The sequence below is a fragment of the Lepidochelys kempii genome, chromosome 3, assembly GCF_965140265.1.
Source record: "Lepidochelys kempii isolate rLepKem1 chromosome 3, rLepKem1.hap2, whole genome shotgun sequence".
Taxonomy (NCBI): domain Eukaryota; kingdom Metazoa; phylum Chordata; order Testudines; family Cheloniidae; genus Lepidochelys; species Lepidochelys kempii.
Window position 1 is genome coordinate 148,830,362 of NC_133258.1, and position 27,334 is coordinate 148,857,695.

A 27,334-nucleotide genomic window follows, 5' to 3' on the forward strand; every position below is an offset into this window, starting at 1 on the left:
TTCAGTTCTTTATTAGTTTCAGGATATCATTGGATAGTTCCCCTTCTCCCGCACAGAGCTTCCTTGTGCGTGTGGCTCACATGGCAGTAAATCTCTCCCAGCCATGGCACAGGATCACCGCTCTAGCAGCCATAACCTCCCCACAAGCTGGAGGGCCGGAGGAAAACTGGCTCCTTCTGTGACAATCCTCATGCATCCAGACTAGACGGCCAGAAGCAGAGAGTCAGCTGCCTCCTCCAGACAGTCCTTTGGGGCAGGATGGTCGGCCCGACTCTGCCCCCTATTCCTATGTTGACCCCCGGTGGCAGGAAGCCAGATATCCATGATTCACAGTGCTTGGCAGCAGCGTTCAGCAATGGGAGCTGCTAAGCCACTCAAGACGCAGGGCTCGTTGGAGGCTGAAACATGGTGCAGCAAAGGGACAGCTCTGTGGCAGCATCCCTGAGACGGGAGGCTGGGAGCTCTGCTGGCTCCAACTGACCCCACAAAACAAGGAATCTTCCTTACTTCAGAGTCTAGTCCGGGCAAACTCCAGTGCAGCAGTCAGGGCTCCCTGAAGGTCCTTGGTGTTCCCAGTACCCTTGGCTACAATGCCAGAGCCCCCTGCATTGCCTCCCATGTGAGTACAGACAGCCAAGGCCCAGTCTGCAGCAGAAAATGTGGGCAGGGCACTCTGGGGAGAGACATGAGGAGAGAGGTTAGCCTGTCTGTGGGCCAGGAGGCACCCCAGCCTGGATGGGGAAAGAAGGGTCCAAGAGGGCACATAGGACCCTTTCGCAGCACGCAGGCAGCCTTGGGTCCTTGCTCCCTGAGCTGGTAGGGACTGGCGGTACTGTGGAAGCTGAGCCCAACGGCCCAGCAGTTTGTGCTCTGCCCTGCCCCATGGCAGACGTGGGCCTCTTTCCTGACTCCTCCCTCTCCAGGCCAGCAGAGTCTGGAAGCTCCAGGGCCACACCAGACTCAGCCTGGGCAGATGGTGTCTCATCATTGACTCCTCCGGATGACTAAGCAGCAGCACTGACCAGCTGCAAGGGGCAATCCCATATAGTTCTTGCTGGACGGTGCGTGCTGCAGCCAAGGGCCTGTCTCCCAAACGGGGCAGAGGCGGTTACTGCCCACACTCTGGGCTACGAGCTCCCCCCACAACAGAACACAGAGAGGCCATTAACCCTTTGCAGGTAGAGATTCCCAGCTGCAGCACGAGCCTGCGTACCTTGGACACCTGACAGGCACAGAGCACCTCGCCGGATGCCTGGGGGCTGAGCAGCAACACTGAAGCCCCAGGAGACTTGTCACAAAGCTGGTTCACCACCTTCATCAGGATCTAGGAGAGGCATGGAGGGGCAGTGTCAGGAAGGGAGGGGAAGACTCCTGAGCAGATGACTAAGCCGATGAAATACTAGAGCAGGAGGTTACTGCACCGCCAGCGTGCAGGGCGGCAGAGTAGCTCAGCTTACTCTGCTCTCTGGCAATTCTGCCGCCTCACCCCCAAACTGCTCCAACCACTGCGACAGCTCCCTTGTGCCTCAATTCACCTGCCCCAGCCCTAGCCAGCTGTGTCAGCTCCATCGGGCTCCAGAGCCTAACCCTACTGACTTCCCCTGCGCTAGGGGAGAAGGCAACTGCACGGAGAGATCACACACACACACACTCACTGAGAGCGAGTCGGCTGGGATGGTATCGATGATGACTGGCTGCTTGGAATGCCTCTCCAGCAGGCCTTGCGCCTTCTCTGCAGCCTGGAGGAGGAAACACACAGCACTGTGGGAGACCACCGATGACATTGGGAGGATGGAGTGGACATCCAGCCCTGTCACAGGGGAAGGGAATGTGGTCATGGGGTGGGGAGCCGTCGAATGCCATGCAGGGGCCAGACTAAGATCTGCATACTGAAGTCCCCTATTTACCCACTGAACAGACTATGCAAGCCACCCCTGCCCACACGCCTCAGCCATGCCCTGGGGGGGCCCCCCAGGGGAGAGGGAAGTTCAGTCTGACGTCCCAGGTATGTTTTGCAGCAACCAAGTGGTTAGCACTAGTGTTCTGAAAAGACTCCAGTTCCCAGAACTAGTTGCAGAGAAGACTCATTGACCAACCACCATTCCTGATGTGTCAAATACAAATCAGATTAGCGAACAAAACACAGACAGCTGCTGAATGCTGCATGAGCAAGAGCAATAAGCATGGGGCTGGGAGGAAGTTCCAGTGTCTAGTCTGTGCTCTGCCACTGTAGCCTGGGGAAGTCATTTCGTAGTTCTGTCTCTCAGTGTCGCCGCCTGTAACACTGGGGATAATGTTTACCTGCCTCTCAGTGGGGCGGGGGTTGTGAGAAAGCACTTACATGTTGTTTCCCCATCTTTGCAGTGCAGGGAGCTTGCCCCTGGTGAAAGGTTAGTTTCAACATTTAAACCAAAACGGATGACTTGCTGTGTAGGTTAGGTGAATCAGCAACTAAAAGTGCAACATGAACTTCTCCTACACAGCTGGAAATGGTCTCCCCTTCCCCCGCATTCCCAGGGATCTGATTTCTTGGAGTGGTCACTCTGATGAACAGAACAGCTGTGGTTCTTGTGTAGGGGAAGATCAAGCTGAGAGAATCTGCCCATTCAGTGGAGAACAATCTGGTGGCCTTCAGCAGGCTGAAAAGCTGCCAGAGATCTTGCTGCTGCACCCTTACCTGACTGATTTCCAATTTTCTAATCGCTGTGTTTGCTGCTCTCTGCAGGGCTTTGAGAATGGCCTGAAGTTCCCTTCTCTGCCACTGGGGTATCGCAGTGCTGCCCACCTCCTGAAAAACAAGCAGCTGCTTAAAAACATCCACCCACCCACCCAACGGTGTGCCAAGGGGAAAACCTAAGTGGGTGCCAAGGAGGAAAGTGATTTAATGATCTCCAAAGCTAGACCAGCTTTCCCATCGCTGCCACCTCCTCCCACGTTCCCTGTGACAACAGGATTTCCTGCCATACACACACTTGGAAGTGGGCTGAGACCTCTCCAACTCCTTTCATGTCAGCCACCAAACAGGTCATCAGGTGGCAGCAGCTTTCTGCTGCTGCTGACCTGGGTGAGATTGGAACCCAGTGGTGGAGAGAGACATGCATTTCAAACGCCTGGTGGGATGCTTCTGCATAAGGAACGCAGTACTCACTTCAGTCAGGCGGCCCACCTCCTTGGAGAGGCTCTGCACCTCGGGAAGGGAAGAGCTTCCCTGTTTCACCCACGCAGAGAGCGAGTCCACTTCTTTAGCCAAGGACTGGCCTACTTCCCGGGCCTAGGAGAGCAACAGAAACAGCCCTTCAGGAGAGAGACACTCAGCAGGGATGGGAAGGAGCAGGGTAGGGCATGGGTGAAATCGCAGGCGTTAACCCTTCAAAATTCCAAGAGGAAGATAGCTAGAAAGTGGGTGCTGTAAAGGTTTGTGCTCTGTCACCAAGTGGCTCTTGTTTGGGGTTTTATGAGTGATAAATAGGTGAGTGTCTGAAATATCGAGGGTCTGGAAGACGATCCTTGCCATAGATTTATAGCCGTTGATAAACAGGCCAGTTGTAGGGGACCAAGCCACCCACAGGACAGGCCCTTTAACAAACACTTCACAGCGTGTTTAAACGTTTGACAGTGACATTAGGGGCTCTGGCTGGAGAAGCTCTGAGCCCCATCATTTGGGCTGTTTTTCACTAAAAGGTGCACTGTGGGGGTTGGAGACCTGTTAACTCTTCTAGCACACCCCCCTGGGAGCCAATATAGGATTGCATGGTGCATTTTCTACTTGCATTGCCTCGTCTAGTGTTAATCCCAAGTGGTAGGGCTCACAGATCTCTATTGGCAGGACTTTTTTTTTTCCTGATGACATCCTTTACTCTCCCAGCTTGGAGTATCCTCTCCCTGTGGTGCCTCCATCTAACACTCAGGAGGAATGAAACAGATTCCCGCAGGGATCTGTGCCCATCCTGAGCTGAGGAGGAAGCCACGGATTTTGCCCCTGGAGAGCAGTGGGTGTAACGGGAGGGCCGGCACAGAGCAGGGACAGTGCTTTGCCCAGCCTGGCTACGTTCCCTTGGCTTTGTGCCGCTCTTTGGCATCCACAGGCTGATTAACATGCACAGCCCTGATTGCAAGCCGCTCACCTCGGCACCAAACACAACAGCAACCTGCGGGTGAATGTGAACCACTGACATGAAGCTGCAGAGGCGGCTTCATGTCAGCGCTCCTAGCAAGCAGGGCAAGCACGCCTCGCAGCCTTCACTCCTTCACGACAGGAGGAGGCTTGTTGAGAATGCACAGGGGAGAATCAGACAGCAACAGATCTGCTGGGGTGGGTAAAGGGTTGCAGTTTCACCAAGAAGAAATGTAATTTCCTGACGGCCGCACTCTCCTTGTATTGCTGCATGAGAGGAGACGGGAAGGGATGCCAAGTCCCTAACTTCCAGGTGCTCAAGCACATCGGGGCTTCTCACACGCAGAGTAACTAGGTCAATTGCTCTGCACATGGACTCGCCAGCCAGGATCACTGCTGAGCAGGAGTCAAAGATCAAAGCTAAGAAGTAAAAATTGCTAGACTGAGACCAGAGCCCCATAAGCACAAGAGGTCAGCAGCTAAAAGCTACTGTGATATGAAATGAAACTAGGGCAGAGAGGATCAATTCATTAGACTCCTATCTGAGACCTGGGTTTAAATCCCACCTGTGAAGAGAGGTTAAAGGTTTCCTGCTATTCAGTGCTGAATTATCACCTCAGAAGTGGTATTGCCGACCAGGAGTGAGGGGCATGGGCAGAGCCATGTGTGGGGAGCCCAGGACTGGAAATAAAGGGGGCTACAGATCACTGGTGAAGTGCAATGGCAGAGCTGTGTGCATGTTGGGGGTGGGAGGAACAAGACTGGGAGGTAAGAGGTTGCTGCAGGCCAGGCCCGAGGGGCATCAGCAAAGCTGGGGAGGGGGGTTGGGAGGAGCATACAGCAGTCCCCAGTTTCAGTGCCATCAAACCAGGGAAATCTCAGCCTCCCTTGTCTCACCTGCTTGGCTTGCTCCCCTGTCACTGCAATGATGCGACTGATCCCTTTAACCAGCTGATGCTCGGAGGTGATGGTCAGATCCTGCACAGCTCCTGTCTGCAATAAGTGCCTGTGAGGTGGGCGGAGGGGAAATATCAGCATGTGCCCATTGTCTAGATTCAGTCTCAGCTTTCCAACAGGGAGCCAGGTTTTGCTTTCAGCTTCCTCTGTCTTGATCAACATAGCCTCCCCCTACAGTCTAGGTACAGACTGTTTAGAGACCCTCAGTCAAGCCCTGCCTTTGATCTGGATGAGACGACAAGCCAGGAGTACGTGCCGTGCTCCCACAAAGCTCTCTTCTGACCCTAGAGAAGAGCACTTACGTCCCACAGCACAGCTCCACAGAAGTCTGCATCGCAGCCTGAGAGTTGGGGGTCAGTACACTTTCTACGGGGACACCTACCGATACCACCCTCACCGGATCTGGATACACCTGAGAGGAGAAAGATCAGCTGCAAACAAACAAGAGGATTCATGCGGTGTCACAGAACCAGTCAGTGCCTCAGGTCACAGCCGCTGCACCCCCCACCCAGAGACAGCAGATCCAGCGGCAGACAGCAGCACTGCTCCTCCCACAAGCTGACACATAGAGGGTTTGCTGTTCAGAAAGAACAATTGAGAGAGCAGATTAGCGGGACCACACTGCAGCTCCATACCCACCTCCCTGTAGCATGCAGCCTCCACATCACCAGACCTGAGTCTGCCTGGGCACCCCCAGGAACATACCTTCATTCACCCCTCTCTGGCGCACACTTCCCTTTCCATCCTCTAGATGGAGATTCCCCAGTTGGGGACTCCATCATTGTAGGTCTCTTATGACCCTCATAACCCTTGTTGGAAGCTGCCCTCTGCTGAGGCTTCTGGGCTTATTACATGCCCTTCTACTGTACCTCATCCATGGTCCGGAGTCCCTGAATGCCACCTGCCAGTGCCAGGGGGGCTTCTGCCATATAGACAATTTCATTCTGGTCAACCACTTCCTGAATCACACTTTCTACTTCCTGCAGCTGCTGTGTGGTCACAGGGGCCTGGGAGAGGAGATTATCCACCATCAGGAAACATCCCCTGAGGGGCACAGTATCACGTGTCACAAAGGAGGAAGTGAGCTGTAGCTCACAAAAGCTTATGCTCAGATAAATTGGTTAGTCTCTAAGGTGCCACAAGTACTCCTTTTCTTTTTGCGAATACAGACTAACACGGCTGTTACTCTGAAAGGAGGAAGTGGTGTTAGAGAAGGAAGTCTCAGTGCCAGGACTCCTGGGTTCTATTCCCAGTTCCCTGTCAGATCTTGAATAAAATGCTTCCTCTCTGTGCCTGGTTTTCCCCACGTGTAAATGGGGGTCACGATCATCATGACCCTTCCCTCCCCACTGCCCCACTCCGTGAAACAGGCCAGGATCAATCCAACAATGTTAGTAAAGTCCTTCAAGTGAGAGACTACCCACATGCTAAGGATAAACTCACTGAGTTTCCTCATCTGCCCCCGACAGCCTGAGTAACCCATTTGTACACCTCCCCCTTTCCTGAGAAAGGACTCCCTCGGAGCACTAAGGTATTGACACCATGTACCCCCTAAAGCATGCCCCAGCAGATACTATAATCAAGTCAGCAAGCCTAAGTCTGTGAGATCCCATCACTATCACCCCAGGACCCCCCTGCCAATCCTCTGTACCTCCAAACCCACCCACCCTTTCCCCCACAGAGGTCACCCTGGGCCCTAGTCAGGGCAGGGCTTAGGTTACTTCAGGAGATTCGTTTGAGCACATAGTTTCCTCTACCCAGCCAAAGCCTGGCTTGACTCATATGGGACAATCCTATCACAAGAGAATGTGAAGCACAGCTAAAGCACAGCCCTACGAGACACTCAGCAATGGCTGAAACAGATGAAGGGCTCGAGTGTTTAGTTCTCATGGCAACAGGCAGGAGACGGGAATCGAGAGGGTGGTTTATAAAGACAAGGGATGTTCCCCTGATCCTCAGGGACCAGCAGGGACCCTTCCAGAGTGGGGTGCTTTGGGATCCCCATCACCTGCATACTGAAGTCGAATCGCAGCTGATCAGCAGTCACGTGGGACCCTCGCTGTTCTGTCTGATCTCCTAGGACATGGCGGAGTGCAAAGCTCAGCAGATGAGTGGCGGTGTGGTTCACCATGCAGGCCAGCCGCTGAACCTGAAACCACAGACACACCGCAGGTCAAGCAGGAGGACCTCACAATTCTACTAGTGAGAGGGGAAGAGAGCGTGTCAGTATATCCTAAGTGTGACAGAGTCCATGTGGGGACCCTGCACCCATATAGGGGCTAAGAGAGGACAGGGGGAAGAGAAGCATTAGTGTGTGCGCAAATGGGGTATTTCACACACACTAGGTAGATGCGACAGTCCAAGCACCCTCCTCATGATCTGACTCCAGTTGACTCCTCCCATTCGTCTGATCAGTGCTGTGCGGACACCAGTGCTAGGCTAGATTCTGCAGGACAGGGTCCCATCCCCCTTTAGGGGATGGCAGACAGGACCCATAGGGAGCACCCCTCCACACACCATTACATGAGGAGAAATGTCCTAACCCAAAACCTCAGGAGGATGGGAGACAGACAAAAGCCCCTTTGAGCGGCAGCTCTTTGCTCTCAGTTGCTAAGTGCCACACACCGCCCCCTAGCAGCAAGGCCAAGAAAGCGTTAAGAGCTGTAAGTCCTTACCTCATCCACAAAGAGTTGCACTCGGTCCCCAGCCTGCAGGGTCTCGGGGGCTGTGACCTCATGGATCACGTAGCCACCTGACAGCTGAACCGACTCCACCGGGAAGAGCACATCCTCCAAGCAGAGAGAGAGAGAGAGGAGTGGTTAGCACAGACGCTCAACTCCTTGGCCGCACAGTGATTTTAGGGGAGTTCAATGGCTTGTGAAAGGTGGCTGCCTGACTTCCTGGAGACTGGAATCCCCCATCTATCCCCAGAATGGGTACAGGATAGGAAGAGGCAGGGCAAGTGTCCTGAAAACACCATCCCATCCTCACCACCAGCATGCTTCAGCCCTGCCCAGGAGTTCCCTCTCTACGGCCCTATGGTTCCATGTGTCGCTGCTGAGGCTGCCAGCAAGCGGGGAGCCAATGCCAGCTGTGAGCCTGATGTTCTGAGACATGGCCACTTGTCCCTTAGGAACTGGACTGAAGCCACTAGCTCACTTCACACACAGGGATGGCTTTCAGATCATTGGGCTGGATAAAGGGTAGGACATACAGTAATTCATGTTACTCAATAGCACCCCCTTTGGCTTATGAAGGAGTAGCACTGATGAGTTCTGTAGAGCAGAGATCCCCACACTGTGGGGCATGTCCCGGAACATTCAGGGTGGGGGAGAGGGGTGTGGCGGGGCCCAGGTCAGCCCCCACGGGTGGTAGGGATGGAGTGTCATCCAGCCCCACTCTGCTCCCAGTTCTACTCCAGCCCTGTTCCTGGCCCCTGGCCACAGCTCCGTTCCTGGCCCTAGCCCCCTTACCCGTCTGCACGTGGCTCCAGGGGGCCGGACAGGGCTAAGGGGGAGCTGCGACCCTGAAAAGTTTGGGGACCACTGCTGTAGAGGAATCCCAGCTAGTTTTCCTGGGATGGAAGGGTAGCATCTATGACATGGGGGTGATTCTCAAGGCTGAGGGGATAGGAAAAGGAGCTATGCCACTGCATGGCTGAACCTAAGGTACTGTATCCAGCCCAACTCCATATGACTACAGTAGATTCTGCTTTTGCATTACAATTCCCCAAAGAGGCTTCAGTTTCCTTCCCTTTGAACTCCTTTATAAGGCTGAAGCAACATGCTTTGGAGGTGGTGGTGGTGGACAATTCTCCCCAGTGCCTTTGGGAGGGAGAGAAGGGAACGGGAGAGAGTGAGCCTCAGACTGGGCACCACATAAAGGTCTCTAGGGCAGGCCATGCAGAAGTTGCTCAGTCCAAGGACCTTTTGATGACTGATCAACTTCTCCATGTTCCTGGCCCAGTTGAGATAGAAGGGAGCGTGTTGGAAGGAAAGGGATGTGAAGGAGGAAGGGTCTACAGTCACCCCCAGCACTTTGTGCTACAAAACAGGGGAATGGAATGACAAGGGCTAGAGAGATAGCCAGATGAGCCTGTCAGCTCCCCGAAATGATCTCTGCTCTGAGTCACTGGGCTTTTCCCAGACCCCAAGCACTGCCCAGAGCTAGTGCCCAGCTCAGCACGCAGCTGGGAGAAGAGGAAGAGCCTGAAGATGACAAGCCTGAGGACTCCAGCCAGCAGCCTAGTACAGTGGAGAGGGATCACAGCTTCAGGAAGGTCATGCCTGACCTGACAGTAATTCCAGTCGCAGGCAGCAGACAGGCTCACCTGTTGTCCCAGACGCACCAGGTAGCCCCGATCATGTGCCTGCCCTCCCTGTTCTGCATAGAAGCTGGTCCTGTCCAGGAGGACTCCGCAGCGCTGGCCTGCCCCAACCTCCTTCTGAAGGGACTGATCTTTGTACAGCATCAAGACGGTGGCCTGGCACGGGCTAAATGCTGCAAAGGATAAGCACAAGTCAGCAACGTGCATCAGCCTCCCACTTCTCTGCCTTCCCTTGGAAGCACAGGGGGTTTTGACTGGCCCACCAGTCACCCCAGAGCCCTTCCACCCCACATAGAGTGCAGAGTCTGTGCAAGAGGAGGAAGCCTCAGTTAATCTCAGAACCCTGGCAGCATTCACGGTATTTTAAAACCAGGCACTTCACTCTGTGGGAAGAGAGCTGGAGCCGAGACACTGACAAAAAGGAAGGAAAGATTTGTGATTATTTTGTAACAAAACCTAGCACTTTACAGCTTTCACTCTGCTGCCTCCCGAGACCACATGGGATTTCACAGCCACAGAGGGGACAGAGCTTGGAATCTCCTGCTCCAAAAGCCCAAATCTGTTAACAGGCAATGAGCCCCCAGGGGGCCAGCCCTAAGCACGATTTGATTAAGCGCCAGCTTGGTCACCATTCTGCTTTAATTAAGATAGCTGCTTCGGTACTGAATGCAAACTCCAGGCACAAAACGCAAGAAATTCACAGCTAGCCCTCCTGCAGCTGCAGGACATGTATATTTTTCCTGTGCATTATGCAGATGGTGTTAATACACCTAATAGGCCATTAACATCATACGTAATGTGGGAACCCCCACGGAATTTCCTGGCCTGTCCATCTGCAATCTCAACTGCATTGACAACTCCTTTCCATCCCTCAATCTTATTTAAGTAGTACAGGCCTGTTTGGCTATGGGATCACACTGTGCACTCCTCCCCCAAATTACGAGTCTAGGATGTTCCCTGGATGCCGAGCGTCTATGGCCCACAAGAGGGTGCGGTTTGAAGTGACTGCAAAACAACAATCGCATGTAGCTGGCCAGGGGGCAGAGGGACGAGGTTAAAACGGACTGGACAAACTGCACCTTGCACCAGCTGAGATAGAGCACTCAGTCACCAATGCTAGGTTAGCCAAGGTTACTTCGTCTCCAACGATAGACCCTGGGTTATGTGGAGTCCCTGCTAGGCAGCAGCAACAAATTCCATCATCACTAACCCACACTCATGTGAGACTCTGGCAGTGTCAATCCACTGAATGCAAACACTAACTAGGCTTCAAAACCATTTCCAAGAGGTGTGCACACTCGATTCAGCTTCATCCTTTTTGAAGTACCAGAAAAAAAACTATGCTCAGAAAAATTACACACTTCAGGTAGTGAGAGTGAGGGAGTGAGAAGTGAGCACCACAGGGGAAATGTTCGCAGACGTACAAAGAGCTGCCGCAGTGGGGCAAGCTGACTTGCAGGGATGAAGAGCGAGGCCCCAATGTTCCTCAGCAGCTGAGATGTTGGCAAAGGGTCAGGGGCGGATATTAAGGAAGGGAAAGTTTCTGGAGGGGAGTTTCCAACTTCTTCACCGTATAGGCCCCATATTAACAGGGGGAATGTCTCAGGTGCAACCTCTCCCACTCATGGCTGTATGGAACACCTACTCTGTGTGGCACCTACGGCAATCACGGTCACCGAAAAGCCACAGGAAGAGGGCATTGGGAGGTTTCTAGCTTCTTTATCAGTGAGGTAGCAGCTGGAAATAAGGAGCCAGCACCATGTGACTGGTTAAGCACTCTAGGGGCCACCAGCAGGCTGAGCACACTTGGGTCCACATTAGGAGAAAGCTCCAGTCTGTCAGCGGAAGTGGCTGAGAGATAGACAGGCAGCTCTTCACACCAGCGAACCAGAGACATTAAGGCTCATCTCACCGCCGAGGTGAGAGTGATCTACTTGAGAGCGACTTCTCTCGCGTTGGCCTAGCTTGAGTGAGAGCAGCCACATTGCAACACAACACTGGAGCTGCTGTGTGCTCACCGGCGCTGCACTCATTGAGTGCGTGAGGAGCGCAGCGCCACTTAGCGTCTGGCATGAAGACCTGGTCCGTGCTTCAAAATTAGATCGACCTAGGAGTTGCTCAGGGTTGGGGAAATCGTTGTGCCATAGTTAGACTGACCTAACCCTGGGTGCAGACGCAGCTAGGTTGGTGGAAGAATTCTTCTGTCGACTTAACTGCCATCTCTCAAAGGAGTGGAGTAACTGCATCGATGGGAAAACCCCTCCTGTCGATGTAGGAAGGGTCTACGCTACAGAGCTACAGCAGCACAGCTGCAGCGCCGTAGTTTCGTGCCTCTAGCGATTGTAGCGTAGACATAACCTAAGACTGCTGAACTGCTTGGTAAATTCTCTCTCAGTGTGGGAGAACTTGTTGGTCTTTTCTGGGCACGCAGGGGGAATTGTGGGAAGGCACTGGAGGACTAGCAGCACCTGAGTGGAGCTAGCTTGCGTCCACACCATGCGGTGGTTGCGTTAGTGGCTGATGATTTGTTCTCATTGGAGCTTTAGTCTATACCCCCTCATGCGCCAGCCAACTCGAGTGAAAAGCACCACCACAGCTCCAGTTAGGGGGGTGTCTGGGGATAGGACTCAAGCGAGGGACAACTGAGGGACTGGAGTTAATTCTGACAAAACCCTCTGACAAACCACCTGAACTGGCAAAGGACGCTTATTAACGGAGACATGGGCTCAGCAAATGGGCCAGGTCGGGATGAGGCGCACTCCTAACACAGCCAGGTTCAGTCTCATGATGATCACATGCATCCGATGAAGTAAGCTGTAGCTCACGAAAGCTTATGCTCAAATAAATTGGTTAGTCTCTAAGGTGCCACAAGTCCTCCTGTTCTTTTTGCGGATACAGGCTAACACGGCTGTTACTCTGAAACCTCTCATGATGATGTGTCTCATTAACCAAGCCCCAAACTGGGACAGGGCTGCAGCTCAGATTCCTGCCCAGGGATTCTCAGCAGGAGCCTGAGAACTACTGTCCAACTTATGACCAGCAACAGCTCAGCTTCACATTCCTTCAATAGGGCCAAGGCTTCCAAAACTGTATTAAACTATGTGTAAAGTAGCAGGGGCATCTAGTGGCCAGCTGCTGTAATGGCAGGTACTGAGGTTCTTAGGGTGAACACTATTCCTCCTATTCTGCCACAAATGTAAAAAACCAGAGGTTTAAGGAAAGAACCTACCCATCTGAACCCTTAACAGCATGGACCTCCCTAGCTACGGTATGTTTACCATGCCTAGCACCCACACATCCCAGTACTCACTCCTGCAGACAGGCTAACTGCCAGCACACTGAACCCCCATCTCCAATGGACACCACATCTAATACAATTCATCTACACCACCGGGTAACAGCATTCTTTAACTCCCAGCTCAGCAACCATCACAGAACCTTATTGCGAGCATGTGTTCAGTGGACACGCATATGACCTGCTTCCTGCTCTTGGCCATAGGCTGAAGAGGGAGATAATACACGAGTTTACATTCTGTACAGAGCACTCTCCAATATGCCTGAGATCATAATTCCCCTTGTAGGTGTGGTGGTTAGCTGGTTAGATCCATCCCTAAGAGGTTCCCAGGCTATGAATTGGACACTACCTCCCCCCACCCCCCGCAGGCTCTTTGGGCCATGCCTCAGCTCATACCATATCTCCCGTCTTGCCCGAGTGTGTAGGCGTATTTCGGGGAGTCATCAGTAGCAGGCACACCGTCCCTCTGCAGCTGAGCCAGCGAATGCACATCCAATCGCACACCGGAGCCCTCCAGTTGTTCTGCCTGCTGGGTCTGAGCTTTCCGCTACACAAGAGTGAAGACAAAGTTTGATTTGGGGGCACCCTAGGAGCGCCTGCTCAATAAGGTTAGGTTTCAGAGTAGCAGCCGTGTTAGTCTGTATTCGCAAAAAGAAAAGGAGTACTTGTGGCACCTTAGAGACTAACCAATTTATCTGAGCATGAGCTTTCCTGAGCTACAGCTCACTTCATCCAATGAAGTGAGCTGTAGCTCACAAAAGCTTATGCTCAAATAAATTGGTTAGTCTCTAAGGTGCCACAAGTCCTCCTTTTCTTTTTCCATAAGGTTAGTGACTGTGGCCTTTGACTTTGTGGCAGTAGATCATCCCTGTAACACAGTCAAATCTGTGCTGCCTCAGGAAGCAATTAATCCCAGGCTGCTACTACACCTGGGGCCCCCACCAGACACTCAGCACTGCTGCACTACCCTGCACCATCCCCCAGGGGAGTCACAAGCAGCAGCTAATGTATGCTTTCCCTGCATACCATAGTGCTGCATACACACCCCTGCGGCTGAAAGCCTTGATTTATCCACAGCATGGGAGGTGGGGGTCGCAATACAAACCGCACCCCAATCCCTCCATGCTGCCCCATCAGTGGGCAACTTTCCTGCCCTGGATAAACTCCACCTCTGGTACTGAGGGGTGTTAATTCTTCACGACCCATTCAATGCTTGCCCTCTCTGCTGACCTCAGTGCAGCTGTGATGATGGCTTTTGTAATGTGTCCACTAGAAACTGGCTTGAAAAAGTCACCAGCCAAATAGCTGTCAGAGGGTTTACAGTGTTCAGTCACTACTGACCCAAGCTGGATTCATAAGAACGGCCATACTGTCCCAGACCAATGGTCCATCTAGGCCAGTATCTTGTCTTCCGAAAGAGGCCATTGCCACATGCTTCAAAAGGAATGAATAGAACAGGACAATCAAATGATCCATCCCCCATTGTCCAGTCCCAGAATCTGGCCGTCAGAGGCCTAGGGACACCCAGAGCATGGAGTTGTATGCCTGACCATCTTGGCTAAGAGCCATTGATGAACCTATCCTGCATGGACTTACCCAATTCTCTTTTGAATCCAGTTAGTTTTGGAATACAAAACACCCCCTGGCAATGAGTTCCACAGGTTGACTGTGGTTTGTGTGAGGTACTTCCTTTTGCTTGTTTTAAAACTGCTGCCTGTTAATTTCATTGGATGACCCCTGCTTCTTGTGTTATGTGAAGGGGTAATTAACACTTCCCTATTCACTTTCTCCACACCAGTCATGATTTTATAGACCTCTATCATGTCTGTCCTTAGTCATCTCTTTTCTAAGATGAATCATCCTAGTCTTTTTAATCTCTCCTCATATGGAAGCTTTTCCACCCCCTTAATCATTTTTCGTTGTCCTTCTCTCTACCCTTTTTATTTCTAATGTATCCTTTTTGAGATGGGGAGACCAGAACTGCACGCAGTATTCAAGATGTGGGCATACTGTGGATTTATATAAAGCCAATATGATATTTCCTGTCTTATTATCTATCCCTTTCCTAATGATTCCCAACATTGTTAGCTTTTTTGACTGATGCTGCACATTGAATGGATGTTTTCAGAGAACTATCCACAATGACTCCAAGATCTCTTTCTTGAGTGCTAACAGCTAATTTAGACCCCATCATTTTGTACGTATAGTTGGGATTATGTTTTCCAATGTGCATTACTTCGCACTTATCAACATTAAATTTCGTCTCCATTTTGTTGCCCAGTCACCCAGTTAGAGATCCCTTTGTAACTCTTCACAATCTGCTTTCGACTTAACTATTTTGAGTAATTTCATATGATCTGCAAGCTTTGCCACCTTGCTGTTTACCCCTGTTTCCAGATTATTTATGAGTATGTTTAACAGCATTAATCCAGGTGAAGATCCCTGGGGGACACTGCTCCATACCCCTGAGCTAGAGGAGAAAGGCATTCCATGATTTTGATGGAATACAGAGGTGATGGGGAGCACCTGCAGTGGATTTAAAGTACACATGGGAACCCTGACCAGAAAGAATAGGACATTAGCCACAGTGATGGAGGCTTGCATTGGAGGCAGGGTTTTGTATCCTACCTTAGCATTTTCCTGGGCTAGCTGGTCCAAAGCTGCCCAGTCCATTTGGATCCCCTTTTCTTCAATCATCAAGCCAATCAAATCTAGGGGGAATCCCAAGTTTCCATAGAGAGACCAGGCTACCTCCCCTGCAGAGAGACAAGAATGAGAACACAAACTTTAGGTGGCCACGGAGAGAACACACAGCAGAGTCATGGAGGGAATCTCTTGCTTTTTCTGGGGGTAGGGTGTGGGGGTGTCCTCACATCCCTAATGAGATCCTCAGGATCCCCCCCAATCTGTGCAGCCAACAAGGACTGGCTGCCCATTACATCCCATCAGCAGTGCTCTAAAATCACAGGGATTCCAGCCCTCAGCTCCCTTGGGACTGTGAGCACAGATGTTTCCATATAGGTTTGAAAGCGTTTGCTCCCATGAGCAAGACAACGTGGTGCATCTTGCCTCTGTCTCATTAGGTACATTCAAGAGCTCAACAGAGCATGCGCACGTAGGAAGGTCTCAGCACAGTGGCAGGGTGTTCCAAACACAGGTAGAGTGAGCCGTATCAGCACACAGTCCTGCAAGCTCCTGAGTCATACAAGGGTGTCAGCTGGAACTCTCCCATTGCCTTACGCTACCAGGTACTGAATCACAGATTAGTGAGTAGGTGGGGAGAAGTTGGTTCAAATCTGCACACGCAGGAAAGGGTTAAGCCACACTCTCCCTATCACACCCAAACATGGACCTCCATGCAGGTACTGTGCTAGCTGTTCTACCTTTGTATTTGTTCAGAGCTGGTCACTGCAGCACCTACGAACCAAAGGAGCCCCTTTAGCAGTGACAAGTGCCTGTTTGCTCTGGTGAGCAAAGCATTGAGGTAGTCATTTCAGAAGTGTTTGGGAGATGGGGAGTGCCAGTGATGGGGCAGCAGCACCTGGTCGGCAGTACCGGCTCAGAGCATGGGGCTGGTGCTGTATTACCCCATGGCAGGGCAGCAGGCATCCATTGTAGCTTTGATTTGGAAGTTGGCAGGAACTGATTCTTTGTCTGGGGCAGAAGGGAAGGAGGGGTCATTCAGTGTGCACTTGTAGCCTAATACTGCCTAGCGTTCAGCACAAAGACAGGAACACCAGGCCACCAGCTGTGGGGAGGGTGCCTGCTTCCAAGGCTCTCTCCCCCTTAGCCCAAATGGCCCAACACAGCCCAGCCCTCACCTGAGACACCCTGGCAACAAGGGTCCAAGCCACCCTTAACCACTGGCAGACGCCAGCTGCTGCTCCACCCCCAGGCTGCCCTCCCCTTCCCAGTGGAAATCAAGGAGGGACTCACCTGGGAAGAGCTTGGAGGGACCCATCTGCTGCAGAGTCCTGTCAATGATACGCCGCCCCCGCAGGAGGGAGGAGAGAAATGCAGCCTCGTTGTCATGGATAACATTCATAATCTGCAGGAAGAGGAGGAGCAGATTCAGCCACCTTCCCTGTGGGCGAGCGCCACCACTCAGCTCAGCCCAGCCACCAGAACTCAGCCCTCCACATGGCTGGGGATGGGAAAAGTGGGTGCCAAAGGAGGGCCCCTGCATTTGCTATCACTGTGCACCTCCTATACCTCAGCTGTGGGCTCATGACTTGCTACAAGGAAATAGTTACCTGAGGCAGCTGCCTGTTGAGAGAAACCACATTTGCAACCCAATGAAAATTCTGCATGAGGTGCCCAGGGCTAGAACAGCAGGGCACGCTGCTGGTCAGGACTGAGGGCATCTGCAGAGCTGGGCAGGGAGGAAGCTTGTAAAACAGCTGCCCTCAGGATTCCCAAGCGTCTAGTTCCCTCTTTAGCTACATAAATAATGACCACAGGAGGAGCAAAGGGTACCTGTGCTGGGAGGGGAACCAGGCCCATGGGCACATGGCCCAACTAAGGCCTGGGCTTTACCTTAGTTCTGTAGTCACAGGGGCTGCCCTGCTTCATTGGGCACCAACCAGCCAATCTTGGCACAGGAGAGATCCCTTCAAGATCCACAGTCAATGTCCATAGGGGAGTCCACAACATGCCCCTGCTAGTTCCCAACTCTGCATGCAGTACCTTTGTCCATTCTCTGTATATCTGTGCCCTGTCCCCTCCCTCCGAGAACGTGGCTATGCTGGGAGTAGGGCAAACTCATCTGTCCACATCCCAAAGAGGTGAATCCCCCGCCCCCACTCCACTTTGATAGCATGCTAGGGGCTGCTGTGCAGCACTTCCAAGAACTCAGGGATAATTAAAGAGGGGGCTTATGGGAGCCCCCAGATGCAGGCTGGTAATGATTCCCATGACAGGTTACTGCTGCTCTCCAGCAGATTCCATGCTGCTCACCTGGTCTGTATTCTTCCTCAGCTCCGGATAGGCGTCTCCCTGCAGAGCAAATTTCACTGAGCATCAGGAAATAGCTGTGTGCAGTGTCAGTACAACAACCACTCCTCCCTACCTGGGGACACGGGCCAGTCTGAGCCCCAATAATGCCTTTACACAGGTCTTGCCCCAGAGGGCCCCATCTCAGGGATGGGTCTCAGCTAGCCAGATGCCTCTGCATGTCTATTGCACCTTCATCTGAGACTCTCAGAGCACTCTGCAAGTATTAAAGAAGCTTCTCTCCTTCCTGTAAGGTAAGTGCTATCCCCCCATCTTAGAGAGGAGGAAACTGAGGCACAGAGCGAGGCAGTGACCTGCTCAAGTGCAGACTCTGTCAATAGCAGAGCCAGGAATAGAACCATGTGTTCCACCTCCAAATCCCCTGATCTAACTACTTCACACTTTGCATCCCAGACAGGAGGAGGAGAAGGGGGGGCACTTACCTTACAGGGTTGGCTGGGGCTGTCTCTGACCCCCCTCAGCCCTGCCCCTTCTGCCCTAGACCCAGCCCCTTCTGGAGGCCAGAGCTGGCCCCAAAGTACCAGTAAGTCACTCGACTTACTTTCACCCCTGATTCCACCTCTCCTCCCATTCGCTGTTGCATGACGTCTCTGTGGCAACTCTAGCAAACGCTTATGTGCAAATGTAACATTAGGAAAATATTCAATGTATTTTTAGTTTCTTTTTGTAGGATTTAGCAGGAAGAAACAAAAGGGAGGAGAGCCAGCACCATATGACCCGCCAGCTCTCCAGAGACCACTTTGGGAACCACCACACTAGTGTCTATACTGGCAGCCCATCTCTCTTCTTTCACACTCACGCACCATGCTTGTGCTGAATGTATTGTTTATCACAACGAGCCCTGAGCCTATAGAAATAAGAAGGCTGAGTGTCATTGGGATAAACAGCTCACAGAGTCAGAGATCCGCACTGGATATAGTCTTCTCTTGCCAGTGCTTGCTCCAGAAACTGCTCCCGCGCTCAGCTGAGAAACATCTGGCTGTATGAGACACTGGCTGATAAGCAAATCTCCCTCCCCACAAGAAGAGCCCTTCATACTTACCAGAACTTCCACCACGGCAGGAACCAAGCTGGCCAGGAACCCTGGCGGAGCATGGAGAACTTCAGAGCAAAACCGGACAGCCCTGCGCAGGATGCGGCGTAGCACCAGCCTGCGGACAGGGGCGGATTCCTAAGAGAGCCATTTGAGTATTCCCAACTAGCTCCCCGTTCCCAGCCCAGCTCCCCACATGACCCACTCACAAGCCAGCTCCCTCCTCTCTACCCATTGCCTTACACAAATCAGCTCGCCCTTTCTGCCCAGATCCCTGCCCACGTCTCCCCACACGGACAAACCAGCTCTGCCTTCTCCACCCATCTTCCCACACACAGACCCAAAAGCCAGCTCCCCTCGCCCTGCCCACACCAGCTTCCCCCACCTCACACTTATCCCATCTGATCCCCAAAGGGCCAACCCTGCATAACCATACCAGTTTCTCCATGCCCCTCCTGTCCTGTATACCCTATATTCTCTCCCACCTCCACTCAACTACACTCAATTCACCCATTCCCCCTCCAGCCAGGGCATCCACCCTACTGTTGCTTGTACTCTCCCCCTCTTCACAGCCAAGCAGCCCCTCCCCTCATTATCACACATCCTTACTCAGCCCCGGACATGCCAGGGTACACGCCGTCGGCAATGCACACGGACAGGGTGCGCACATGATCTGCCACCACGCGGTAGGCCATGTTCACAGACCCGACATCGGCCTCCCCCACCAGGCACTGGTACCCAGGCCCCCCGCAGCCCTGTGGAGGGGTGGGGACAGAAATGGAGACGTTTTAGTCAAGGCACCCAGCTCTGAATGGCACAGCTACTCCAAAAGGCATTTGGCCATAAACTCTGCGTAATGTTGCTCTGGGGGGGTGTTCTCAGGGCTGAATCTGACCCCTGGGAGGTTCTCTCCCCTAATGCCAGGCATGTGTCTAATCCCCTCCCCACACTCATGCCAGTCTGCCCTGCATGCCAAGTGCACCACATTAACACCCATCTGGCACATGAGAGACCAGGGCTCATGTATGTCAGAGTCATCGTCAAACCCAGGCTCTGGCCACTTGGGGCAATTAAAATCTCAGGCCACTTGTAACATGGGTTATCAACTCTGGTGTCCTGGTTAAATTCCAACCTGGGAAATTCTCTCCCGTCTCCCTAAAATGCCACTCTTCTTTGAACTGGACACACATCCTGTCTTAAGCTGTTGTGCAGCATTGCTGTGTATTGTTTGACAGCTGCTATGGCCCACCCCAGAGGGAGCTGCACTTCAATGCTCAGCGAGTAACCTCTACAGACCCAGAGTGGGAAGTACTTTAGGCTCAGCTGTGACCCCCTGGCGGCGGATCATCACCTTGTGGATGGCATCCAGGATGGGGGTAAAGAGGTCTGTGTCGTAGTTGGAGCGCTTGTTCTGCAGAACCGTCACCAGCCTTTCTAGGCCCATCCCCGTGTCCACGTGGTGCTGGGGCAATGGACGCAGACTCCCATCAGCCTCTCTGGCAACACACCAGCCCCCACCCAAAACACAAGCCAGAGAAGCAGAAGTTAGTCTGAGGCCAAGTGCTGATCCATCTTGGTGGGGTGGGGAGGGGATACAGACTGGGGATGGAAGCAGCAGGGCAGCATGCAGGAAGGGGCACAGAGGTGACTTAACAGGCGCAGCTACACAGCAAAAGGGGGCAACCCCAGGGACATGACTGACAGGAGCAGCAGCAGGGCAGGGTGGTCTGTGAGGCAAGGCAGAGCAGGGGAAAAGGGGACACCAGTCAGGACAGAGGAGAGCAGTGGGGAGATAGAGAAAGGCTCCTCCTTGCCCTGTGTGCTGCCATCTGCTAGTGAAGAGCAGGGAGTCCTCAAACGTAAGTGTCTTTAGTGAGGTGCAAGTCTCATACTATTGAAATGAGCCTCTTGGGCAGCTCCCAGCAGCCCAGTACCTGCTGTACTGCATGAAGACCAGGTTCCAGATCTCCACCACATCAGGGCTGTCCTGGTTCACCAGTGCTGCCGCGTGCCTGCCGCCACCCACGTGGTCGTAGTGGATCTCGGTGCAGGGGCCGCAAGGGCCCGTCTCACCCATCTCCCAGAAGTTTTCCCTCAGTGGGAAAGGAAGCACGCGACTAGGAGGCACCCTGAAAAGGAAAGCAGCAGAGTTGACCGGGCTGGGGTAGCAGATTGTTCCCTTCAGAGTAGATGAACCACAGGCTACCATGGGTCAGGGAGTTTGGGGGAACTCCCTCTCTGACTGTATTGCCACCTCACCTTCCAAACTCTATAGGGTTAACTTGCTTCTGCTCAGAGGGGGCTGAATTAGCCTCCCCACCATTTTCTCCTAAATTAATTACATTCTATTCCAACAATGGCCACTGAGCAGGAACAAACTGAGTCACAGCACGTGGCACCCTGCTCACTGCTGAACTTGGCCAACAGACTCAGTTTGGCGCAAGCTGATGTGGGAGATGTTTCCTCTTCCACTGGGTCAATCAACCAGGTTTCCTTCACTGGAGCAAACTCCAAAAGAGTCAAGATCTGAAAGGGTACTGAACAGGGTGAGAGAGGTATGGGACCAAAGAACATGTGCTGCTGCCTTGTACAAGCTACCGCACACACCAGCCCTTTCAACCAACAAGCTTCCTCTCTGCCCTGGAGTAGGGTGGATTGATTTAAGTCAAAATTATTTAAATCATCAATTTTCATCAGCAAGTAGAAAGCCTTGATTTCAACTTAAATCATCGATTTTAATTTTGTTTTGCATTTGTACTTTTAAAGGTATTTTCCTAAAGAAAGGCTGATTCTCATTGTTGGTAACCTTTAAAACATGTTGATCTGCAACTTAATATGGCCTTTACGCTAAATTTAGTGCTTCTTTTGGATAACCTGGAGGATTTTTCTTATGCACAGATATTTAACCAATTATATATCTTAATGTATGTATATTCAGATTCTTAATTTAAAAATGTCTTTATTATTGTAGATGATGCCTGTTGCATTTTTGTATATACAATATGAAAATTATTTTTTTTTATTTGTGTCAAGCTCAATTTGGATGGAAATTCAAATTAAATTATTAATGCACAAAAACAGCATTTTTTTTTAATTAAAAAACAAATGTGCTGGATACTTTTTTCCTTATGTATCAAAAAGGATATCAAAACAGGTTTTTCATTTAAAACTAACTGATTTATTAAACAAAGGGAATATTATCTGTAGTTAGTGAATTGAACTGATTGTTTTAGGTCACTATGTCCTTCAGGATTTTAGAACTAGTAGAGCTCATCCTCTCATACCTAGTTTTAAGTCATATACTGGAAGAGGAAAACAAGCTTTCCTGCTTTTTCAACTCCCAGCTGAAAGTTAAGAAATCAGTGTATTAGTAATTGAACTGAACTACTTGAATAAACTGAAATGAAGAAAATATTCTCTCTGCACTTGCAGAAGAGGCTACTGCTGTCAAAAGTTACGGACTTCAGCAATGGGGGATGGGGAGGAGAGTTTGGCACTGTAGCCGTGCGGAGGGGGGAGGCTTCTGACCCTCGGGCGCACTAGGGCTCAGGGCTTTAGATCTGAGGGGAACACTGGGGCTTCAGCCCTGCGGGGTGTGCTGGGGCTCCGGGCTTTAGCTACAGGGGGAGAGCTGGGGATGAGATTGGTGCTCCCCTCATAGCTAAAGCCCCGAGCTCTGGTGCCCCCCACGGGCCTGAAGCCAGGAAAGGAGCAACAGGGCTGAAGCCCTGAGCCCCGGTGCTCCCTGCAGGGCTGAAGCCCCGAGCCCCACTCCTTGCCCGCAGCCCTGACCTCCCCTTGCCCTGCAGTGCCAACCCGGGGGGACCCAAAGCAGCCCCTGCACATGGCAGTAAAATATTTGCTTTTGTGTGCGTGCCTCCACTGCTGCCTGATTACTTCCAGTTCCAGATGGTGTCCTGTTGACCAGTAAGTCTGTAACTCTGGTGTTCATACCTTTGAGGTTCTACTGTAACATCAACTGTAGTGGTGGAATTGCATGGACATCTTTACTAAGGACAGGACTGAGACCACTGGTCTCATTTCACACAGGCCAGACAGTAACCATTTTGACTAACCCCGAGCTGCATTTGAAGTGGCAATCTAGGGATAAAACATTTCAGGGCTGTCGGGCCACTATTGAATTCATAACAATCCAACTGAACTGGACTCAAATAAGACAGAGTCAAAGAACTGATGTATTCTTTTCGCTTCCACACCTGTATCCTAACAGCTAAAGAGCAGGTGAGTGAACTTGCATCTCCCATCTCTGCCCATGACACTCCTGTCCCGCTTCTCTCACACACTTACCCTAGGCTAAGCCATATGTCCCTGCTCTCTTCATCTGGGCTCAGACCCAGTGAGGCGTCTCCTCCGAAATAGGTGATGTACAGGTGGTCTTTTGGGATCTCATAGATCTGTGTTAGGAGCTCCCATGCCATGCCACATGCTTCCTCCTGAATGGAGTGAGGGAAAACAAAGGAGAGCACAGCTATTCAGCAGCACCCAGGTGAGAGACTCCAACTTGAGCATTAGGAGTAGAAAGAAAGGGAATCATATACTCAAGAAGCTAGTCTTAGCTGCACTCTCCCTTTGCCATTCTATAGTGTATCACAGAGTGTTAAGGGGCTATGACACCAAGGCAGGCTTTCAGTTATCTAAGTAAGGCAAGTTTTGACCTTCCTACTGGTGAACTGAGTATCCCAGGATGGCCTGTCCAATAGGCGGAGCACTATGAGTAGTACCCTCTTGCAATGGGTAAGTCTTGATGAGTAAGTCGACAAGGGGAACTTAGCACTAACTGTCACAGTGATGTATCAAGTGTGGATGTCTGTTCCCCAGGAATTAGGCTGCAACCTCTACCCCAATTTGGGTCACATACTCCACAGACCACCCTCATGAACCATGCAGTTCTTAGCTCAAGTCATCTGAAGCTGGCACCATTTTCTTTGGGTAATTCCTAGAGCAGCGATTCCCAAACTTCATTGCACCACGATTCCCTTCTGACAACAAAAATTACTACACAACCCCAGGAAGGGGGACCGAAGACCGAGCCCCGCCGCCAAAGCTGAAGCCCAAAGGCTTCTGCCCTAGGCAGTGGGGCTTGGGCTTCAGACTTGCTGAGGCCCATGACCAACACCAGCCTTGGTGACCCCATTCAAATGGGGTCTCGAGACACAGTTTGAGAACCCCTGTTCTAGAGGTAAGCATCCAATTCAGGGTTCCCTTCGGAGATGCATAAACAACCAGGGGGGTCAGCAAACCTTTTCCTAATATGGATCATATTTTAAACCAGAGATTACTTCATGGAAGCCTTCCCTCCCATTTGGTGTCACCCATCCCTATCCCCTGCCACCTCATTTGCCATCACATACTATTTTTATGACAACTACACAAACTGCCACTTTCATGTAAGAATTAGCTAAACATTTAACGGATTGGTAGTTTCTTTTAGTGCAGGGATCTCAAATTCAAGTTACCAGGAGGGCCACATCAAGACTAACACATTGGCCCAAGGACCACATCACTGCCACTGCTCCCTGCCACTGCCCCTGCACCCACACCACCCCTTCTGAGGCCCCACCCCCATTCCAACCCCTTCCCCAAAGTCCCCACCTCAACCCCATCTCCAAATCCCCACCACTGCCCTGCCTTTTCCCCTGAGCACGTGGCTCCCTGCTCCCTCCTGGAAACCGCTAAGTGCCACCAAACAGCTGTTTGGTGGTGGGAAGCGCCTGGAGGTAGGTAGAGGAGCAGGGATGAGGCACGCAGGGGGAGGGGAGCTTGGTAGCCTCAGGAAATAACTGGGGGGGCGGGTACGGGGAGCTTGGCGGACCGCAGCAAATAGTGCCGTGGGCAGCGTGTTTGAGAGCCCTGTTTTAGTGTGATTTTGCAGCTGGAAAATCAGCCAGCCGCTCCAGACCAGCAAATTCTCCACAGAATGCCAGCATGTGATCTGCTGACCATGGTTAGAACCCTCTGGTTTAAATCATGGAACTTGCAGCAAAAAAATTCCAAGCTTATCAGAGCAGCTGAGAGAACATGCCTGGTACAATTATTTTTACAGTGCCACAGGGTGCACTTGACACTTTACAGCAAGACCTGATCCCTGCCCTAAGGAGCTCATGCGCTAGCATCTCACTTTGAAGTAATCCCCAAAAGACCAGTTCCCCAGCATCTCAAAGAAGGTGTGGTGGTAAACATCTCGGCCAACATCATCCAAATCATTGTGCTTCCCGCCAGCGCGCACGCATTTCTGGCTGTTCACCACACGCCGGTACTGTGCCAGCTCACTTCGGGGATGTGCTGTGCCCAGGAAAATGGGCTTGAACTAAAAGGGAACACAAAGAAAATCATGCCATTTTCATACACTGCCCAGCAGAATGGGCCCCGACTGGGGCCTCTGAGACTACTATGCTATAATTATTAAATAATAACAGTAACGAGAAAAGCTTGTCACAGGATTTACTGCCTTGAAGTATTTAGGGCATGGCAGTCAGAGCTGGTTGGAACAAATTCAGGCAATATGCCGTTTTGACAAAACCAAAACATTTCACAAAGACGTATCTGTTTCCGTGAAATACGTCAGATAGGCTTGAGAGACGCTCTTTGGCCGTGTGGTTAGTGCACTAGCCTAGAAGGTAGGAAACCCAGGATCAAGTCCCTGATTCAGACAGCAGAGCTTTTCATCCCAAATCAAGGCAGACCAGAACTTGAACCTGAGTCTCCCACAGGCCCCCCACCTTCTCCTGCCCAACACAATTCCATGTTTGTGGAAAACATTCCAAAGGTTTCATTTTCAGTCCAACTTCAAAAGGAGTTGTGAAGGACAACTGTCAACTCTAATGGGAGTCTAAGCACTGCATATTGCATCGGTCCCCATGGCAGACAAACATAAAGGTTGGAAGGATGGCCGATTGATCAGGGCACTGATCTGGGACCCAAGAAACCTGGATTCAATTCTCAGCTCAGACACAGACTTCGTGTGAGACCCTGAGCAAACCACTTAATCTGTCAGACACAGACAGCACTTTCCTGCCTCACAGCAGTGTTCCCAGCAATGAGAGTGAGGCACCTAGATGCTATGTTGCTAAGGGCCAGACAGATTGCTATTTTTTTTATTACAGAGAGATGCAATGGGGTGAGCTACATGCTCAATGGATCCATGGGTGCTGCCCAGAGGACCTGCTGCAGCCCTTTGCCCCGATGCAGTATGCCACCCTCACAGCTAAGGATGGATCTAAAGAAGTGGGTTTTTTAAACACGAAAGCTTACGCCCAAATAAATCTGTTAGCCTTTAAAGTGCCACCGGCCTCCTCCTTGTTTTTGTGGATACAGACTAACACAGCTACCCCTCTGATAGCGAAGGATGGGTAACTACACCAGCGTTTGAAAGATTTACCAGACACTGGCTGGCCCCAGGACTCAACAGCCAGGTGCTGGGGAGGGATCGGAGGGCACCAGGGGCTACAGCTCCGGGGCTGCTGAGAGCTCCCCTGGCAGCGACGATGCGGTTGCGAGGTGACCGCGGCTCTGGCCAGTGCCAGGCAGCCCCGGGGCTCGGCTGCCAGGAGCTTGGGCACGGCCCAGCCGCTACAGCTGGGGGCCCAGGGCGGGGGCTGCGTCGGCCCCGGGAGCCGCCTGTCTGCAGGCTCAGGCAGCGCCGCCGCGGGGCTCGCCCCCACCTGGTTCATGCCCGCGTTGACGAAGAGGAGCCCGGGGTCCCCGCGGGGCCGCACCGGGGCCGAGGGCACCAGCCGGTGTTTGTGCTGCTCCTGGAAAAAGCGGAGAAAGGCCTGGCGGACCTGCCCGGCCGGGGGGCAGGCGGCGGCGGAGCGAGCCCGGCGCGGGCGGCAGCGCCAACCCGGGGGGACCCGGAGCAGCCCCCGCACATGGCCTCCCGCGGCCATCTTAACTGTGGGCGGAACTCCTGAAAGCCGGACCCGGCTTCGCTTCGTCAGAGGGAAACCACTCAACGAGAGAGGCGGCAGCAAGAGAGAAATCCCTGCCGCGGGGGCTGGTGGGATCGGGGAGTCGCACGGGGGTGTGCAGAGCTCAACCTCCCAGCATGCTCTGCGCCCCTTACAGGTCCACCTGAAGCGGCCTCCGAGCACGTGGCACTGGCACCGAGGCACCCGGCTGCTCGGTGGGGTGGGGGTGAGCGGAGCTCGGCCTGGTCCACTTTCTGCAGAGCTCGGTGCTCTGGTCCCCTGCACCAGCTGCTGGCCAAGTAGCAGCGTGGAGCTTGGTGGCAGGGGCGGAGTCTTACTGGTAAACCCTACTTACTTGTCCATTTCCTTTTTGTCTTCAGTGACAGTTCCCCTTAGGCTTGCCAACTGTGTAATCACACAAACCCAAACACCTTTGCCCCGCCCCTTTTCTGAGGCCCCGCCCACTCACTCCGTTCCCCCTCCCTCAGTCACTCGTTCGCTCTCCCCCCCTCAGTCTCTTTCACTGGGCTGGGACAGGGGGTTGGGATGTCCCAGCTCTGGGCTGGGGCCGAGGGGTATGGAGTGTGGGAGGGGGCTCTTGGCTGAGCCTAGGGCAGGGGGTTGAGGTGCAGGAGGGGTGGGGGTGCAAGGTGTACTGGAGGGGGCT

At 52.4% G+C, this 27,334-nt stretch overlaps 1 protein-coding gene across 2 annotated transcripts; it reads right to left on the reverse strand.

Annotated features, from left to right (window-relative positions):
* On the reverse strand, window positions 1-26,649 carry AARS2 (alanyl-tRNA synthetase 2, mitochondrial). 2 transcript variants are annotated; one of them, XM_073338522.1, is made up of 22 exons: window positions 26,422-26,649; window positions 24,879-25,067; window positions 23,048-23,193; window positions 20,674-20,868; window positions 20,091-20,235; window positions 19,349-19,494; window positions 18,749-18,857; window positions 17,650-17,688; window positions 16,630-16,741; window positions 15,322-15,449; window positions 13,090-13,240; window positions 9,402-9,571; window positions 7,747-7,860; window positions 7,080-7,220; window positions 5,941-6,078; window positions 5,374-5,483; window positions 5,012-5,120; window positions 3,149-3,271; window positions 2,678-2,788; window positions 1,656-1,739; window positions 1,214-1,324; window positions 1-673 (listed from the first exon to the last, which is right to left on the reverse strand). In XM_073338522.1, exons 1-22 carry the CDS (start codon window positions 26,644-26,646, stop codon window positions 509-511), a joined length of 2,961 nt encoding a protein of 986 aa, XP_073194623.1. In that variant the 5' UTR covers window positions 26,647-26,649; the 3' UTR covers window positions 1-508. The 2 variants fall into 2 exon arrangements, with proteins under 2 accessions (XP_073194623.1, XP_073194624.1); XM_073338523.1 differs by lacking the exon at window positions 5,941-6,078.
* Window positions 26,650-27,334: the final 685 nt, after the last annotated feature.

Bases quoted from the DNA above. Each gene is read 5' to 3' on its own strand.
- AARS2 (XM_073338522.1), bottom strand. From the start codon at position 26,646: ATGGCCGCGGGAGGCCATGTGCGGGGGCTGCTCCGGGTCCCCCCGGGT. The intron at 6,079-7,079 runs GTGATGGGGATC...CTCCTCTCCCAG, and splicing joins GATTCGACTTCAGTATGCAG to GCCCCTGTGACCACACAGCA. The intron at 674-1,213 runs GTACGCAGGCTC...GTCTCTCCCCAG, and splicing joins GTGCCTGTCAGGTGTCCAAG to AGTGCCCTGCCCACATTTTC.